This window comes from Argiope bruennichi, chromosome 2, assembly GCF_947563725.1.
Source record: "Argiope bruennichi chromosome 2, qqArgBrue1.1, whole genome shotgun sequence".
Taxonomy (NCBI): domain Eukaryota; kingdom Metazoa; phylum Arthropoda; class Arachnida; order Araneae; family Araneidae; genus Argiope; species Argiope bruennichi.
Window position 1 is genome coordinate 86,288,937 of NC_079152.1, and position 18,068 is coordinate 86,307,004.

General features: G+C 28.1%; 2 protein-coding genes across 2 annotated transcripts; one reads left to right on the plus strand and one right to left on the minus strand.

Annotated features, from left to right (window-relative positions):
• Window positions 1-406: 406 nt before the first annotated feature.
• LOC129962240 (probable glutamate receptor) lies at window positions 407-1,437 on the minus strand. The gene is made up of 2 exons (XM_056075980.1): window positions 673-1,437; window positions 407-514 (listed from the first exon to the last, which is right to left on the minus strand). The coding sequence occupies exons 1-2, from the start codon at window positions 1,435-1,437 to the stop codon at window positions 407-409; spliced, it is 873 nt and encodes a 290-aa protein (XP_055931955.1).
• Window positions 1,438-1,520: 83 nt separating this feature from the next.
• On the plus strand, window positions 1,521-14,436 carry LOC129962241 (delta(9)-fatty-acid desaturase fat-7-like). Its single transcript, XM_056075981.1, has 3 exons — window positions 1,521-1,538; window positions 10,838-11,043; window positions 13,971-14,436. Exons 1-3 carry the CDS (start codon window positions 1,521-1,523, stop codon window positions 14,434-14,436), a joined length of 690 nt encoding a protein of 229 aa, XP_055931956.1.
• The last annotated feature ends 3,632 nt before the right edge of the window (window positions 14,437-18,068 follow it).

Sequence of the window (18,068 nt, forward strand, 5' to 3'; positions counted from 1 at the left end):
TTAATCAGTTATTAATAACTACCGATAAAAATCATTCATTTATCTCATAAACATATTAGTATTAATGCTTAACTAATTAGTACTAACCGCATTTACTACTAATTATAACTGATTAATCACATTGACTATAATTTATTTAAATTGTGAAGATTCATTATAATTTATAAGTTATTGAATTATAAAAGAAAAAAAATCGTTTTTGAAAAAGTTATTCGAGATAATTGCGATAAGAAATCATTCGAATATTGGAAGTATTTCTAAAATACACACTAAGAAAGATATACAATATCCAGCTAAAAGAAAAACAAAAGCACCTGAAAGATCTTCAAGAGTCAATTTGGAATACGAGTTTATAGGGACAGATGAAGCGTATAATCTTTCAGGTAGTTTCATTCGGAAAAGTTCATCATCCTGCAACTTTGTATAAATACCCGCAGAACAAATTCTCAGAATCATCCTGTCCAGTTTTGGCCCGCAACAGAAACCTTTTTTCAGAACAATAGCTCGAGTTAGACTGAAAAAGGAATCATCAGAAATGAAAATATCGTGAAGTCGACTAAAAAAAAATCTTGAAGCTATAATAGCAGTTTTACCATCCTTCATCGAATTTATTACCAAATCTTTTTGAGGTTCAAGGAGAAAGTTATTTTTTCTTATATGGTTCGCAATTACCTTAATCATTTCCTGTTCATTTTTCAGCAGCGTGCTCGTGTAAGAGGCGCCTTTAATCGTCATACTTTGAATCTTCCCATTCTTGATAGCTTCTGAAAGCTGTGGAATTGTCCGAACGCTGTTTTCTTCCTGTGGAATGGTCAGAAAAGCTAGAAGAGCAGCAGAATAGAAAAATGAAAGAAATCTGGCTGTCAAAAGCCACGTTACAACTAACAAACTGCTTCTTTTCGAAGCTGGTTCAACGTCTAAAGGCTGTAAAAGAAGATAGCCGACGAATTTTAAAACGATTCTTTGGAATGATCGTTTCTTTTTCTGACAAAAGCGAAACGCTATAAGAAAAATGATGGTGGTAATCAAAAGAGTGCCCCATATATAAGTATCAAAAGGTGCTATAAAAGCTGTGGTTTTTGGTAGATATTTCGGAATGGCTGTAGCAAAAGTGAGATCTTCCACATCATACGGATAGCTATAGTCAACTACCTTCTTCCTTTGATCTGTAATTGAGATTTTCCCAATACCAATGTCAGCTTCACCATAATACACTTTTCCAATCACACCAGTCCATTTTCCATTTTCATAAATACCCCAATCACCATCAGGAGGTACTATAATTTCGTATTCAAACTTCAACACTTCTGATAATAATTCTAAAAAAGTTTTTTCCGTTCCTCCTACAACTTTTGTTTCATTTGTTTCTGTGACTTCGACTTTAAATAATCCACTAGTTGGAACAACAGCAATTTTCAAGAAATTAGGAAAAGTCATGACAGTTCACCATAAATCTGGTTAAAATAATTTAAATAAATTTTATTGTTAAATGATTACTTTATGATTTTTATGACTAAGTGATGCACATGTTGCAAAGGGTAATTTTCGTCTGGAACAACTTACAAAATTTCTGAAAAGTCTAGCAATCACGTCACCAATAAACCAACACGTGTTTTCACCCTCATCTGATGCATATAAAAACTAAAACCTCGCATTGTGTGTGAAAATATTCTATAGAAAATATTCCATGTATTTTTAACTTTTGAAACTTGCATGTTCAACAATAAAAGGCCTTTTATCGTTTAAATTGTCAGTTTTAGACAAAATCGGATAACTTCCAATTTTGATTATTGACTTTTTTGTCACTTGCTTGGACAAGTAAGAAATCTGTGTTTCCTTTATGTCATATTAAACGTTCTTTCGTGATTTCGAGTTGTCAAACAGGTTTATTTTATCTATTGAATATTTAAAATACCGTTACTCCTGGTTACTTCAATAAACATAGGAAATCTGCGCTAAATTCTTTGCTTACTCGAATTGTTTCCAAATTAAATAGAATTTAAGTGCTAACGTGCATTCATCTCAAAATACGTTATTTGAATAAGAAGAAAACAAGCTTGTTAACTAAAGATAAACTTATCAGAAAGTAAATGTCAATAAATCAACCTTTTTAATCACCACATGTTCTAAAATTTCGATTTACTTATATGATAATAAATAATAATTTTATTGAATGCTTGGAAGATTTTTATTGCTCATGAATATAGAAATAATTAATATGATGAATGTAGATGAGCAGAATTTTTATTTGCTAAATGGAGACTTATCTAATTCGTAGAATCTCAGAAATGTGAAAGCTTTTCTTCAAACATATCTTCCAGTTACCGCGTTTTAACTTGTTAACTAACGTGACGAATTTTGTGTTGCGAAATAGGTGAATAGCGCAAAACACGAATACATCATAAAGTGCAAATAGATTTTCTTTATTTCTTGAGTCGAGAAGTACATATAAGGATTATACATTATCACTTGCTTTAATTTATTATATTACATAGTATTCCAACATTTTGCATATGCTAATGCACGCTGTGATATTATCGACATGAATATTAGGAAGATTCATTTACCCACTAAATAGATCATAGCATAAATGGCTAATTAAATAAAAGGTTCTAATGTTTTGTCGCAATTTGATGCTTAAACATACTTTCAGAGAATTATGCACATCAAGTTATATAAAAGATTTAAGAGTAATTAAATATAAACAATATACCTTGTGAGCTAGTTGCCAAAGCATTAAGCATTCTTTGTTTTATCTGATGGAATAGATTATTATAAGTATCCAGTTCGCAACTATCCGGCTTCCGTATTACCCAGCCTAATTTTCTTTTATTGTAATTAAATGGGGATGGCAAGGTATTGCATTGGCTACAATATGAACGCATTGGGAGCGGGCGTTGCTACGATCCTCCTACTTGTCGTGTGCAAAATAAAAATTGCGAAAGTAATAGAACAGCGTCCTGCTTGTTGTTCATTATTTCATTAGTGTGCAATGGACCTCAATTGTTGCCGCTGCTCTTGATTATAACTACATAGTACATACAGGATTCGTAAGTTGTTCTTGGAGTATGCTTAATGCTTTTATAAGTATACCACAGTGAAGATTACAGAATTTATGCCCAAATGTGAAAAGTTTATACCCTTTAAATTACTTTTTCTCTCTAATAAATTCTTGAAACGTGCAGTGCAGTATATAAACATACATCTATCTACCGTCACGTAGATATACATCTATGTATATCTACGTGACTTGAGATAAATGGAGGGTTTAGTAAATAAGAAGTGAGAAAATACGTATTATAGCAATGAGTTTTGGTATTAAAACTTTGTCTTTTGGTATTAGTTGGCAAAAAAAAAAAAAAAAAACCGAGTTTACGAAACTCTGGCCTAACCTTCCGCCACATTAGGCCGGATATTCGGGAGTGCATTTCAGTAGTAACAAACGGAAATATTAATACTTATAATGAAAGACTGTGTATATTATCTAATGTATAACAATCAATAATGACGCATATTATGCAACGTAATTTCAGAAAAACACAATAGAAAACATGCAAACGTCTGAAGTCACTAACACGATGCAAATATATTCAATGCAAAATAATAATGTTTTTGCTCTTTTACTATTTTGCACAATTAGTTTTTTTTTTCTAAATATGTTCATTTTTTTTTCCTTTAAGGCTATTTTTTTTTATTAATTTTCCTCTTTTTAGAAAAAAAACACAATTCGATTCATTTATAATGACATACATTAAAAATAAACTTAAATCCAGTTCGATTGTGTTAATTTATTTTATTGAAACTAAGGCATTAAATAACCGTAAACTTATTCATTCACATGTGAAATGCCGGTGAGACACGCAGCTAGGAATAAAACTGTCAATGCGAAGTAATTATTCACGCTACACACATGTAATAAATTTAGAGATTGTAATCCTATTGATGAATAATTGTTAACCTATTACGTGGTGGTTAATAGGTTAATATACTTGCTTATTTAGTTATTATATTTTTTATTTTTAAGGCTTATATGATAAATTTGCATTTTCAGCTTTCATGCAAAAATTATTAGAAATTTAAAAATTTACAACGAAATACCAAATACAAGTGTATTCTTTTGTTATCACTTCTATAAAATTTAGAATTTTTTTTAAAAAGCACAGTAAAATTAAAAAACACTTAAAAGTAGAAGATCGGCTTAAATAATACTCCTCTTAATCAATGCAATCAAATGAAATTTACATTTCAGTAAATTAGTTTCCTAGATAATTATCTACACAAATTAAGGTTCAAGATAACATTTCTTGAATGATATCAAAGAAAATAGAGTGTGTAATGTAGGGAAAAAAAAGAATGTACAAAAGGAAGGGGAAAAAAAAAATCAAAGAAAAAAACTGAATTGAATTTTTAAAAATTCATATTTATCGTTCTAGAATTTTTAAGAATATTGCAATGTTTTATAAAATTAGTTAAATTTATCTGGTTGAATAAAAAATAATGTAACTAACATTTATAACATGCTCTTAAAATTTTTTATAAATACATTGTCCAAACAATATAAATTTATTATAAATACATTGTCCAAACAATATAAATTTATTATAATATTTGTTATAAAATGAAATTAAAATTATATAATTTCTTATTTTAATGTAATATAAAAAGAACTTTGTGCAATACGCTCCAAATTTATTGAGGATAAATGTTAACATTTCCCTTCATTATTAAAATTTAATAACATGTTTCAAAAACTTAAAACTTTTTTTAAATTAGTACTTATTACCCAAAAATAACTATCAGTCGCATTTGATAACTTCAGGTCCAAATATCTGCCATATAGAAAGTTTTATATATTTTTTAATAATGAAAATTCACAATTTGTAGAGAATAAACCAGACTAGAAATTTTAAATTAAAAATTTTAAAGAAAGTTTGATCTTTTAGTTCGAAACGTCATAGCATTATGATACCACAGTTCTGAATTTCCTGTTATACTTTTATCTTTAACATTTGTAGTTAATTACGTACCAGCGATAGTTCGCACACGGAAAATGTATTGAATATAACTTTCGTGATTATAAATTCAGCATCTAAAACAATCAAAATTATCGATGTAAAAACATTAAAATTCAAAAATGGTTTCGGAAATTAGTTCAGTTTAGTTATATTAACGTCCCGTTTGAAGCAACACTAGGGCTATTTTGGGACGGACCTCGTAATTTTGAACCGCGGTCAGATGACGAGAACGACATCTGAGATGGCACCCCCCTCTCCACACCACGCCACGCAACACCAGCGGGAGGACGTTTGGTCATGACGAATTTAACGTGCAACAGACCCCCTTACACGACGGTTCTTCGGTAGAATCGGGACAAGAACCTGAAACCCTCCAGTTCCGGAGCCGAGACCTTACCACCAAGCCCGTATCCCGTCTAAAATAGGGTGCATCGAAAGAAAGTTTAGCAGTGTTAAGGCGACCTGAAGATTTGTAGATATATTTTGAATGATTAAAAAATTTTTTTAGACGTTAGGGGATATCAGTATCTAAATATTAAAATGCTTTGAATTCCAATAGTTTATTGCATTTCTATTACGAGTAATTAAAATTTTTAAACAAAACGCTATGTCCAATTATTGATAACTAAAAATGTCTTCCTTATGTCCCATTATTTGAAAAATTTGTTTTTGAATATAATATAATTATACTTAAATTTGAAAATGATGTATTTATGTATTTATAATAATAAATAAGTAATTTTTAGGATCAGAACTATATGATTTGGATAAGTTTTAAAACTCATAGAACTTTCATAGTAAATAAATAGTAAAATAATAGAAAAATGGAAATAAACATTCAACTTTCATAGAAAATAATCTATAGAAATTTCAATAAATTATCTTTTGAATAAAAGCTGAAAGAATTCTTCAAAGAAGGAGCTGAAAAGTTAGCAGAGTGACTGACAAATATTTCAAAAAATTATCGTGACTGGATTATTAAAAATTCTCCGTGTCAGCTGAATTTATTTCTAATAGATGGTATCTCTAATAATCCTGCTTAACTTATAGTTAACTTAGAATTTATTCATTTAATATTGACTTAGTAAAACTGCAAATTCATTCCAACCATAATTGTAACAGTAACTTTATTCCAATTGACTTAGTAAAGCTGTTATATTTGGAAATACCTTTGCTTATTCAGAGATTTCATCGGAAAAGACTTGGAACTTGATACATATAAAGGCTTTATTCTCATGAATTCAATCAATGTCTACATTTAGGCAATTTATATAAATCCAGGTTATTAAACCCACATTGCTGAATAAAAAATGCAATTTTTCTATCTATGAATTTGTTGGTTACAGACTTAATTTTTCTTGATATAAATTGAAAGCAAAAAAAAAGTAAAAATTTCAAACTTATTCAGTATTTCTAAGAAAGGGCATTTTTTTTGTACTTTTTAAAAGATGATTTAATAAGATTTGAATAGTCATGTCTGCTGTTTAAGAAATAATAAATTTTGCTATCGAATTAAATTATTTTAATAATAATTTTGAAGTTTCAATTTTTAATATATATATATGGCATCTTCTTATTTTTGATGTTTATTTCATTATTTGTTTTATATTATGTTGAATTTACATATCCATATATTACCACAATAACCTGTGTTTAATCACCATCGAATACACTTTTTAATGTATCATCACCGAGAATCCATGACTTAGAGGGGAAAAATCCCCATCGTAATATTTTTACATTTCTGAAAATCATTGATTTTTGTCATCTTATTTAAATATTACATTTTTATCCTTGTTTACTACAGTAAAACTATAGCATTTTAAACTTTGCATTTCATATTTCCTGTTAATTTAGATCGTACCAATGACCAGTTACTCCAACCATAATACTGGCGCCTCATGGCCAAATCTGGCTCTTGCGCCATAAAAAAAACTAAACCAACCAAACATTTTATGTAAAAACATACAATTTGAAGGGTGCTCTATTTTCTAACGATATGTATCCATTAAAAATATGGAATACTAGAATTTTTTAGTAATTTAATGCTTCTTATGTTTTAAACGGAAGTTAATTTTGGTAGGTTCAAAATACATTATAAATCTATTTTGTTTCTTTTTATAAATGTCATAAGAAATACCAAATACGAAAATGTTTTTATGATTTAATATTCAAATCAATTTAAATTTGTCTTAACTTTCCAAAAAAAAAAATGGAATTATTTGTATAAGTCGGCAAATAAACATTATTTTACTAATATTATTCAGCTTCATTATTGGCCGCGGTGGCCTGGTGGTAAGGTCTCGACTTGTGAGCCGTAGGGTTTCAGGTCCGAGACCCGATTCCATCGAAGAACCGTCGTGTAAGGGGGTCTGTTGCACGTCAAATCCGTCATGCCAAACGTCCTCCCGCTGGTGTGATGTGGTGCGGAGAGGGGGGGGGGTGCCAGCTCAGGTGTCGTCCTCGTCATCTGACCGCGGTTCAAAATTACGAGGTCCGTCCCAAAATAGCCCTAGTGTTGCTTTACAACAGGACGTTAATATAACTAAACTAAATCAGCTTCATTATTACAATCTCGGATTTGTATTCGTTAAGTACAACTATAGCTCATATCATCAAAACTCCTTTAATTTCAGAATAATAACATCAAAAAGCTATTTTATGATATTAAAGTAAATTTTTTCTGGCCATTTTGAATAACTATGTAATAACTCATTTCAGATTAACAGGAGATGAACAATAGTATTACTCCAAAGGTGAATCATTTGTATATTAACTCAACTTACAACAAAGATAAAAAAATTTAAATATTTGCGATGAAATACACTAATAAGGAAATAAAATCCATGTACATGAATCTACTAAGAATTAGAAGGTATAGTGTTTACACTTCTGAAACAGCAAAAATGATTCATTTCTCTGTTATCATTTCCAATTATTCTATCTGCTATTTTATTGAAGTAAGGTGACTAAGTTAAGAGTCCGAATTATTATAAAATAACACCTTTACTTTCCAATGTGCTAACTCAATGGATAATCATTAAATATTTTCATACTAGGCCACAATTTTTAAGCTTATTTTAATTCGCCCTCTAATTTTAAAGTTAACTTGAAAATATACAGTTTTTTTTTCACTCTTAGGGTCTCGTGTCATGAAAACTCTTTACAAAATTAATAACAAGAAATGACAATATGTGTTTTCTTTATAATTTTTTGAATAAGTAAAAAGAATAACATTAATATTTCACAATCATATTTGTTTAAACATAATATTTTCACATAAATAAATTTTTAAAATAAAAATTTTGATACAATAATAGATTGAAAATATTAAACCAAATTAAACAGGGAGTGTGTAGTTATTTCTCCACAACCACGTTGTTAAAATTAAAATTATGATACCTCAGTAGTCAGAATAATTAGCGAAAACAACAAAGAATGCTGATTGGAAAGAAATTTCTTATAAAGAAAGCGGTCATTACCATTTTTTCCAAAATATCTTTCAACATGATTATATAGGCTGGCATAGTATCAGTAAGCTGTTAAAGCAATCAGATTTACCACGCTAATATTTCTTGGATGCTAAGCATTCATTAAGAAAAGAATTTCCTTACACTTAATTTGATTTTTAAGAAAATATGAATCGAAATTTTAATGTGCATCCATTATAGATTCAGAGGATAAAATCACTCAAAAATAATGATATCAATTAAAAAATTAACTTTTTAGTAATATTGGCCTTATTTTCATACATGTTTTTCTCTAAGTTGAAAAAATCTTTTTAAATATTTCACAACAATACTTTTCACTTTAATTTTGTAGATTTGTACTCATTATGACGGATTCATAGTCGTCGTGTTTTAATACAGTCACAACAGTTCATTGTGACGATATTAAATATATATATTTTTTACTCGTTATGACGGATTCATACTCGTCGTGTTTTAATACAGTCACAACAGTTCATTGTGACGATATTAAATACATATATTTTTTACTCGTTATGACGGATTCATACTCGTCGTGTTTTAATACAGTCACAACAGTTCATTGTGACGATATTAAATATATATATTTTTTACTCGTTATGACGGATTCATACTCGTCGTGTTTTAATACAGTCACAACAGTTCATTGTGGCGGTATTAAATATATTTTCTTTGTTCGTACATTATCATTGTTATACATTAACGAGTAGATTTTATTTTTGAAAAATGAATATTCTGATGTGATTATGCTTTAAAGCATAATACATCAGATTTTATATAAAGATTACTTTTATCCAACGATAAAGAGAACGTATAAAAAATGTATTTAATAATGTTGCGATGCCTTTATTAAAAATGAAACAATTAAAAAATTGTTAAATTACTGCTATATACTGAAATTGTGTTGTATACTAAAAATATTTTTAAAATAATAAAAATTCGAGAAAAAAATTTATGGTAACTAAATTGACATTTTTTTTAACAATGCATTATTTTGAACTTTAAAAACATGTGGAAATTACTTTTTCATAGTGATATTTATTAAGTTATAACAGAAAAGTGTCAGAATTTCTTTTTAAATTTGAATTAAATTTTTAAAAACTTCTTATTCTTAATGCTCTTATTATCAAAAGATTAACCATGTGCCAAATTTGGTGGATTTAGAAACAACAGTTTTTCCCTGTAATTCGTGTTGAACGATTTTTATAAGTCTCTTGACACACCACAACAAATAAATATTATCAAGTTCAAATATGTTTATGGAAAAATAAATATGTCTTTCGCAAATACAAGGTACACTTTTTGTACACTTAAATTAATAAATAGTATCAGATAAGGCTTAGTGTAAAATATCTTTATAAAAAACTTGTTATCTTGAAGATGCATAGATTCATTGTTGCAATTCTAAAAAATAAATTTTTATTTTATAAACAATAATTAAATACTAGCTGATTTTCAAATTCCACCCTAATCTTTGGAAAATGACGATGTACATTTAAATAAACCAAAACTTTTTATTAGCCTGCAACATATATATGAAATTATTTTAATGACTTTCAGAAGAAAAGAAGGCACATCCATCCATATTTATCTTAACAAATTAACTTAAGTATGATATTAAGAATACTAAATCACTAAATTATAAATCCCAACAAATTTTTAGATGTGATCTGAGCAAGAATTTTTAAAACTATCATTGAATAGTGATCATTTATAATAAATCAGATACTAATTGGATGAATAATTCATGAACACTTGATATATGCAAAACTCTTCAATCTGATTTCGGAATCCATTTCGTTTAAAAAGGAAAGAAAAAGAATATAATATCAGAGCAAAGCATAACACAGTTAAATAGCCTTGTGTTACGAGGGACTTAAAATAAATTTCCCTCAGTCAATACTGCATTTCTTCATTCTTTAAGTGCTAAGTCAAAAACTAAAGCCTATGATAATAAAGGCATTTATTTTTGCACATTTTTTATTTGACTGGTTTTATGTTTGTGGAGATAAAATATTACGGTGGATTTTTTACTCATTTCCTAGTATGACTCCCGGTATGATTTTTGAAATTTTGCAAGCTCGAATGTTAATGAGGAGTATATAATTTTGTAACTTATTTTTTAATCTATTAATGAATTTATAATTTGATAGCATACAGGTGGCGCTACCTTGTTATAAGTTTGAGAAAAAAAATTATTTCACGATTACATAATATTTAAAATAACGAATTATAAATTAGAAACAGTAAAGGATAATCAAAATAAAGAATCAAATTTTTAGTTCGCTCTTAAAAGTGTATTTTTAAAGGTTGTATTTTCAAATTTATTTGTAGGGAAGCATTTTCACTTGGGCCCGGGATCACAGAGTACATCACAAATATGTAGACACCACTGCTGATCCATATAACATCAATCGTGGTTTCTTTTTTGCTCACATAGGATGGCTAATGTGCAGAAAGCATCCTGATGTAATTGAAAGTGGAAAAAAGCTGCCTACGGATGACTTAAAGGCCGATCCAATAGTTAGATTTAATAGAAAGTAAGTGATTATCTGAAATTTATCGAAGGAATCATGATGGTTTTGTGTTGGTGCTAGATGCGATTTAAAAGATGTTGATCAAAAAAAAAAAAATACTAGCATTATGATAGAATAGAATCTAAACTATCCGCCATAAACTGGAGGTTTCATCGTCGGTGAGGAGTGCAAATTTGAAGGGTTATCGGCTCAAGAATTGCCATTTTAATTCGATTCAAATTTATGGTATTCGTCCCAATATTCATTTCGCGTTTCTCTAATATAATCCAGACATAAAAGAGTATTTAAAAATATTATATAAATAGTTGAAAGTTAGGGATTTAGAAATTTAAGGCCTTAAGTAGTATACATTATGCAGTTTTTATTTTGATAATTTTTATTAATTCTTTATTTAGCACGGTTGTTCAGTGGCAGCATATTTTCATTGGCTCTTAGGGAAGATCTACTACTTCATATGCTTTACATGGGCATTCTAAGCATGCCTTTGCACATAAGCCTTTCTATGTAATAATTAAAATAAATTAAAAAAATTTTTTTTAAGAACTTCTAAATATAGTATTCGTATATTACTTACTAGGTATTTGCATTCAAAAATGTTTCACTACAACTTTTTACTATTTGCCTATAAAAAAGTTAGACTAACAATCGATTTAATTCCAGAATTCAATACACTTTCTAATAACATTTATTTTTAACTTTTTTTCAGATAATAAAAATACATAAGTTTTCATTTATTTATTTATTACTTCTCATGACTGCGTAAAATCCATGTTTGTGCCCAATATTTTTTAAACTAACATTCCAGCTAAATACTTTAAAATACTAAATAAATATTAATAAATAAATACTAAAAACTAAATAAATAAATACTTTAATAGTGAAGTGAACGCAATGAAACCGATAAGAATCTGACCATTTATAATTAGAAATACTACTAAAGTAGACAATTTCTTTCATAATTCATTGAATTTGGATATTCTACAAATTTATTTTCACAATAAAGCTTACAAGGAAAAAAATATTTTAATCAATCTACGCCCAATTCCCTTAGCAACTCTAAACAGTTACTTAGTTCACCTAATTGGAAATCCGCCACTATATATACATTTATATCGGATAGTTTATGCAAGTAAAACTAAAACTAATAGATAGAAATCGTAAATTGCTGAATTGATTATTTTCAAAATTGACTCTCAAATACAATGAAAAATGATGTTAGTGAAAGCTTTTGTGAGAATTAATTGAGCTTCTAATTTTTTTAAAATTAAAAACATGCCCATTGCACTTTTCAAAACATTCACAAAACTTTTCAAAACGTATTTTAATACGCATGGCTGCATAGAACGTATTAGAATGTGGATAGAACATATAAATTACACTTCAGAAAAGCGTGTATTTGATAGAATTTTGGAACCCCTTCAGCTTCCGGTTGGTACTTCCGGTTTCGTTTTCAGCTACAGTTGTTTATAAAAAATCGCATATCTCGGTTTCTACTTATCATAGAATTAATACAAACATTGATTTGGAAACCGAAATAAATGGATTTAAAATAAAATAAAAATGTGAATTTTGACCAAAAACTGCCTTTTAAACATAGACAAATAAATATTTATATCTCTTCCTCCGTACATAATTCAAATCTTTAAAATGTAAAACCAACTTGTTTTGGACCGTTCTTCTTCCTGGAGCATTTCACATCATAAACATAGAAAAGCTTATTTTTTCTGCAGTATTTTAAATCCTTTACAATAAAAAGATTATAAACTGTGTGTGTGTGTGTAAATATGCAAATTTAAAACTCATTGAGTTATATCAATGAAATTCGGTGTTTGATTTATTAATAGAATTGTACAACTGTATGAAATTTAAAATCAAATTCACTAAAGCGTAGACTATTTATCGATATGTCTGTACATGTATACGAGAAAGTGACAGCTAACGGTGCAAAAAATTAATCGATAAATTTTAATACATTCCTTCGTATCAAAATCCTGAAATTTTATCTAAATTTCGGCAAAATCCTTCAATGGATAGTTTGTTTGCTGGCCAGCGTGTATGATCACTCAAAAATCTAAAAAATTTTATAAAATGAGCTGGATGCGTCATTTTGACATCAAAATTGGATGTCTGAGGTATTTGAAAGTAATATTTTATTTCATGCCACTTTATTTTATTGGCAATTTTATTATGATAGTTATATGTAAAAGCAATTAAGAGTTTAACACACGAAATAAAGATGAAATCTCCGAAATTCAAATCATATGTATTTTAAAATTTGCTCCACAGAGCAAACAAGTATCAAGTTGACAGACAAGTATCAAATATAGAACAGCAATTGTATTGGTTTAAATTGTATTGGATATCCAAAACAGGCCTCTAAATTTGTACTCCGATGTATTATCGGATAAGGGGTAGGGAAAACGCTGTTTTTCGCTTTTAAATAAAAAAAAGCTATTTATTTGAGATGAAAAGTTTGACAGACTTATAAAGTAATTATCAAATGTTATGATAGCATTAAAGACAGGAGTAAATTGTAAAAAAGTATAAATTAAAAATAAATCTATTTTCTTTTTACTAATTTGTGCAACTTTTTTGAAAATCCACTTTAGCATGTTTTACAATGAAATTTGATGCTGGTAAAATGTTCATATAGCTATCAGCATTATGTTTTGAAAAATCAGTTTTGTTTGAAAAAGAAAATTGTGAAAAATATCTATAAATACTTTTTTATCAATCAGAATTCACCGAGAGAGAAATAATCCTATTTTAAAAGTAACATTCTTTATTTTTTCGGAAAGTATGTGAGTTTGCAAGTTTATCATATTAACATTTTGAATTATTTGAAACTATGCCAGATTTTCCAAATATGGCCGCAATTACTCATTCTATATTAACCTAACAAATGTCATTTTTATGCTTTTTAATTTCAGGTACTATTTCCCAATGTGGGCGCTTTTCTGTTTCATTCTACCAACGATCATTCCTATCTATTTCTGGGAAGAAAAATGGGTGGATGCTTTCTTCGTTGCTGGTGTGCTGAAGTACTTCCTCCAACTTCACAGTACTTTCTGTATTAACAGTGTCGCTCATAAGTTTGGATATCGCCCTTTTGATAAGAAAATAGAAGCAAAGGAATCTTTCTTCACTGAAGCAGTTCAACCAGGCGAAGGTTCCCACAACTATCATCACGTATTTCCAAGAGACTACAGAACAAAAGAACACGCATTTACATTCAACTCTTCCAGAGTTTTCATCGAGTTCATGGCAGCAATTGGACAAGCATACGATTTAAAATGGACTTCGGATGAATTGATTAAAGCAAGGAAATTGAAAGCAGCCAATGACAACAAAATGAAAGAGGATGAGGCATTCTTATGCAAAGAATGGTCACAGTGATTTTTGAAAATGTGTATTGTTTAAAAATAGTTTTAAATTAAAGGCCTTTTATGTTTTGCACATTCTTATATTGCATAGAAAAAAGATAGAAGTGAATGTAATTTCAGATATTGGAATGTTTCATTTTTTAAAACTTTTCTTAATGATCATTTTTCAAAAACATTAGGAAAAGTTGTTTTTTTTCCCACGCGAAAAAACTAAATTTGATATCCAAGCTGTATTAGTAAGGCACAATATTGTACTTTTAATTGATTTCCAAAATTAATGATTTATTGGTTTCTTATGGAAGTCATAAATGCTGATCTTAATTAGGCTTAGTTTTACTTTTATTACATATTTTTATAAAACCAAAATCTTCACGATTGACATTAATAATTTAATACATTATTCGGTTGTCAATGTTACAATATACCATTGTACATTTGACCAGAAGATGTTGTAAATTTGATTTGGATTTATCATGAAAAGAAATGAGAAAATAACCTTTATTATTGATGTAAAATGATATATACTTATTTTTGAATAGATCTCAATTTTTTTGTCCATATAAACAAGTTATTTATTTGAGTTCGTAGTTTGTAAAAGATTGATTCCTTTTAAAGAATTATCCTTATGTAGATATTTAATGAATGAAGGAAATCTTAAATAAACTTCAAAATTTCAAAAAAAAATATCACTACTTTTAACATTGATCTTTTTTATTCCCTTAGAACAGATTCGTTTCCTTTGAATATCTTTTTTCAAGTTTTAGAGACATAACTTGACTTCAATGTTTATAAGTACATTTTTTTGTAGAATTTTAAGTGATAATATTTGATTTAAAATTTGTTATTTTCTTTTCATATGCCATGTTCGCTGATTCTTAGGCTTATGGAAATACCTTAAATTTTTAAGAAGGCCTTTCCATAAGTCTAAGCCTAAGATAATTGAATAGTTCGGTGATATATTTAGACTGACAAGATTTTGTGACAGAATCTATGTAGATAAACCTGCAATATCTGAATCTGCGTGAAATCCAAATGAATTCTAATCCTTGCAGTTACAAATACAGAAATTACTCATCAGTTAAACATACTCTTATCACAGGGAAATAACTTTTAATATTGGATTCTTCTATTATTTAGAACTGTAGTTTAAGTAAGATAATTTAGCCACCCTATATACGCTAATTATTTTACTTATATGGGTTGAATAATAAGTTGTTTATTGCCTAGTCGTAATAAATTTTGAATGGGTCAAAATGCATCCTTATTAAGCGGTTACATTCAATCATAATGCAAGGATAAAAGGTGTGATTATCACCCTGCCATTTTTTTTGTTTTCTCAATGACTTAAATAATTATGCGAGTTTTGAAATTGTCAAGAAGTAACAATGTAGGGTTTTTAGAATTTGGTCGGATATGATCGATAAAGTGTTCAACCCGTAACTGGAGAGAATTTCCTCACACGGTCACAGACATGGAGCCAAAATTACTTCGTTGTTATTTCTCTATTTTATCATTTATAAACCGCACTGGAATTTACTTTGGGAACTATTTTAGAAATCATGTAGTTACCAAAAATATTTAATATTAATATTAAAAATGTTAATTATAATATTAAATGCTGGAATGATGTTATGAAAAAACCCTAAACAATCTTTTAATGAGTATTTACTACGTTCAGATATTACGGAATTACACTAATGTTAATAAATTTCAGAATTTAACAAACAAAAAATGAAGAATATAATATTTTAAAATATTATTCTAAAAATATTTATTCATTATGTTTGCATTATTCAAATTAAAAGCTGTTTGAGAGACATGGAGTCAATGAATCATAAATAACAACAAAAACTTTGAAAAAGATTAACTCGGTTATACGCATATTACTTTTGCTAGCGTACTATTGAAAGAATAACTTGAAGGTAATGAGGAGATGATTGTATTCAAGGACAAAATACCAGGTGATAATTAAAGCTATTGAGCAACGAGCAGTCATTTTTGACTCCAGACTCTAGTTACGTGTTAAATTCCCGAGGAAAAGTAGACATTGAAAAGCAATCTATCGAAAAGTAATATTCCAACTAAAAAGTCTTAGATGGAAAGTCATTTAAAGTATAAATGACATGTAAAGTATAAATGAACAATATCTTATATCAAAGTTTAGATTGAAGTTTGGTTAAACTTAGAAATAATTTAATTTAACTTTTTTTAAGAACATATTTCCAATCCATGAATGAAAAGAGAAAAATTTACTGAAGGCTCCGAAAACCAATATTTTTATGGTTTAAATTGAAATCTCTTGCTAGAGGTCATATGATCAAGGGGCAAATAATGATGGCATATACAAATTACAATTTTCCTCGCCATTCTGAGAAAATAATCATTGATGATATATTTTCAGTTTTCTGACTTGGTCAAAGGAGAAACACATCATGGTGGTCAAAATAACAACACGGTAGAGTTTTACATTTAAAATCACTAAAAGTCATTTTTGATTGGGAATATAAAAATCAAAGATCCTAAAAAATAATTCTATTAACCTTTCTGCAATACGGGTACACTAATATCATTTCTTAATTGCTTCAAAAAGTGTTATGAGGGAAAAGATGATTGTTGTAATAATTAAGAGAAAAAATTATAGTAGAAATATTTACTTTTCAGTAGGGAAATCAGATAAACATTTTTATTTGCTATATTTTTATTTTTTATTAACAGTTTTATTCGTTATTGTTTGTTATTTTATTTGTTAAATATTACTTTAAAATAATAATAGGCTGAATTAAGTAATCGGCTTTTAACCTTTATAATAAACAAAAAGATTTTCAAATTTTGTCGCCATTGTCAGAGCATATAAAAAATGGTTAAAGGAACAACACTTTCCCCTAATTATCCTGCAAATGAAATTCTTAGTTTTCATTGTATCAGATTGTAAATAATGTGAATATTTTGATTTCAGATCTGAAATAAAGATTGTCTTGAATATGGCTTCAGAATTTATTTTTTATTAGTAATTTATTATTTGATTTAATGCATCGAAAATTCTTAACGAACTCTCTGATAAATGATACAAACTTTTAATTTTCCATTCATTGTTTCTAAAGCAATATGCTAATGAGAGGAACAATGGAATGTTAACTTCACAAAATCAATAATCATTGAAAAAAATTGTTCTAATTTTCCTCTCTCCAGTTTTAAATGGATGCTTCGTCATTACAGAATAAAAAATTGAGGCTAGCTTGGGATGACGGAAAAAATGTCTTACAACGAATCAGCGAAATATGAATCACTGGATAAATGTCAGCAAAATAAAAAAAAAGTCACAAAAATATAAATTAAAATTATGTGCAAAAATAAAAGTAAAACAAAAACATAACTTTTATTTTAACCCTAATAATACAAAATTTTGATTTTAGCTTTTGCTGCTAATAAACCTAATTTAGCTATTTTAATATTTATAACGCATTTATAATTTATAGCATCATCTTTATTTTTATTTTTAGGAGATGCGCATCAAAATTCGTCGACATGATTATGTCATTAACATAGTCACCGAAAACAGTAAAATTAATTTTGTCTTATCAACCAACTTTGATTAAATACATCGTATGGAAACAAACTTATAATAGAAGAATAGCTACAGTAATA

Coding starts and splice junctions, on each gene's coding strand:
- LOC129962240 (XM_056075980.1), bottom strand. CDS start 1,437: ATGACTTTTCCTAATTTCTTGAAAATTGCTGTTGTTCCAACTAGTGGA. Junction 515..672: donor ATGAACAGGAAATGATTAAG/GTAATTGCGAAC, acceptor TTCCTTTTTCAG/TCTAACTCGAGCTATTGTTC.
- LOC129962241 (XM_056075981.1), top strand. Junction 11,044..13,970: donor ATAGTTAGATTTAATAGAAA/GTAAGTGATTAT, acceptor TTTTAATTTCAG/GTACTATTTCCCAATGTGGG.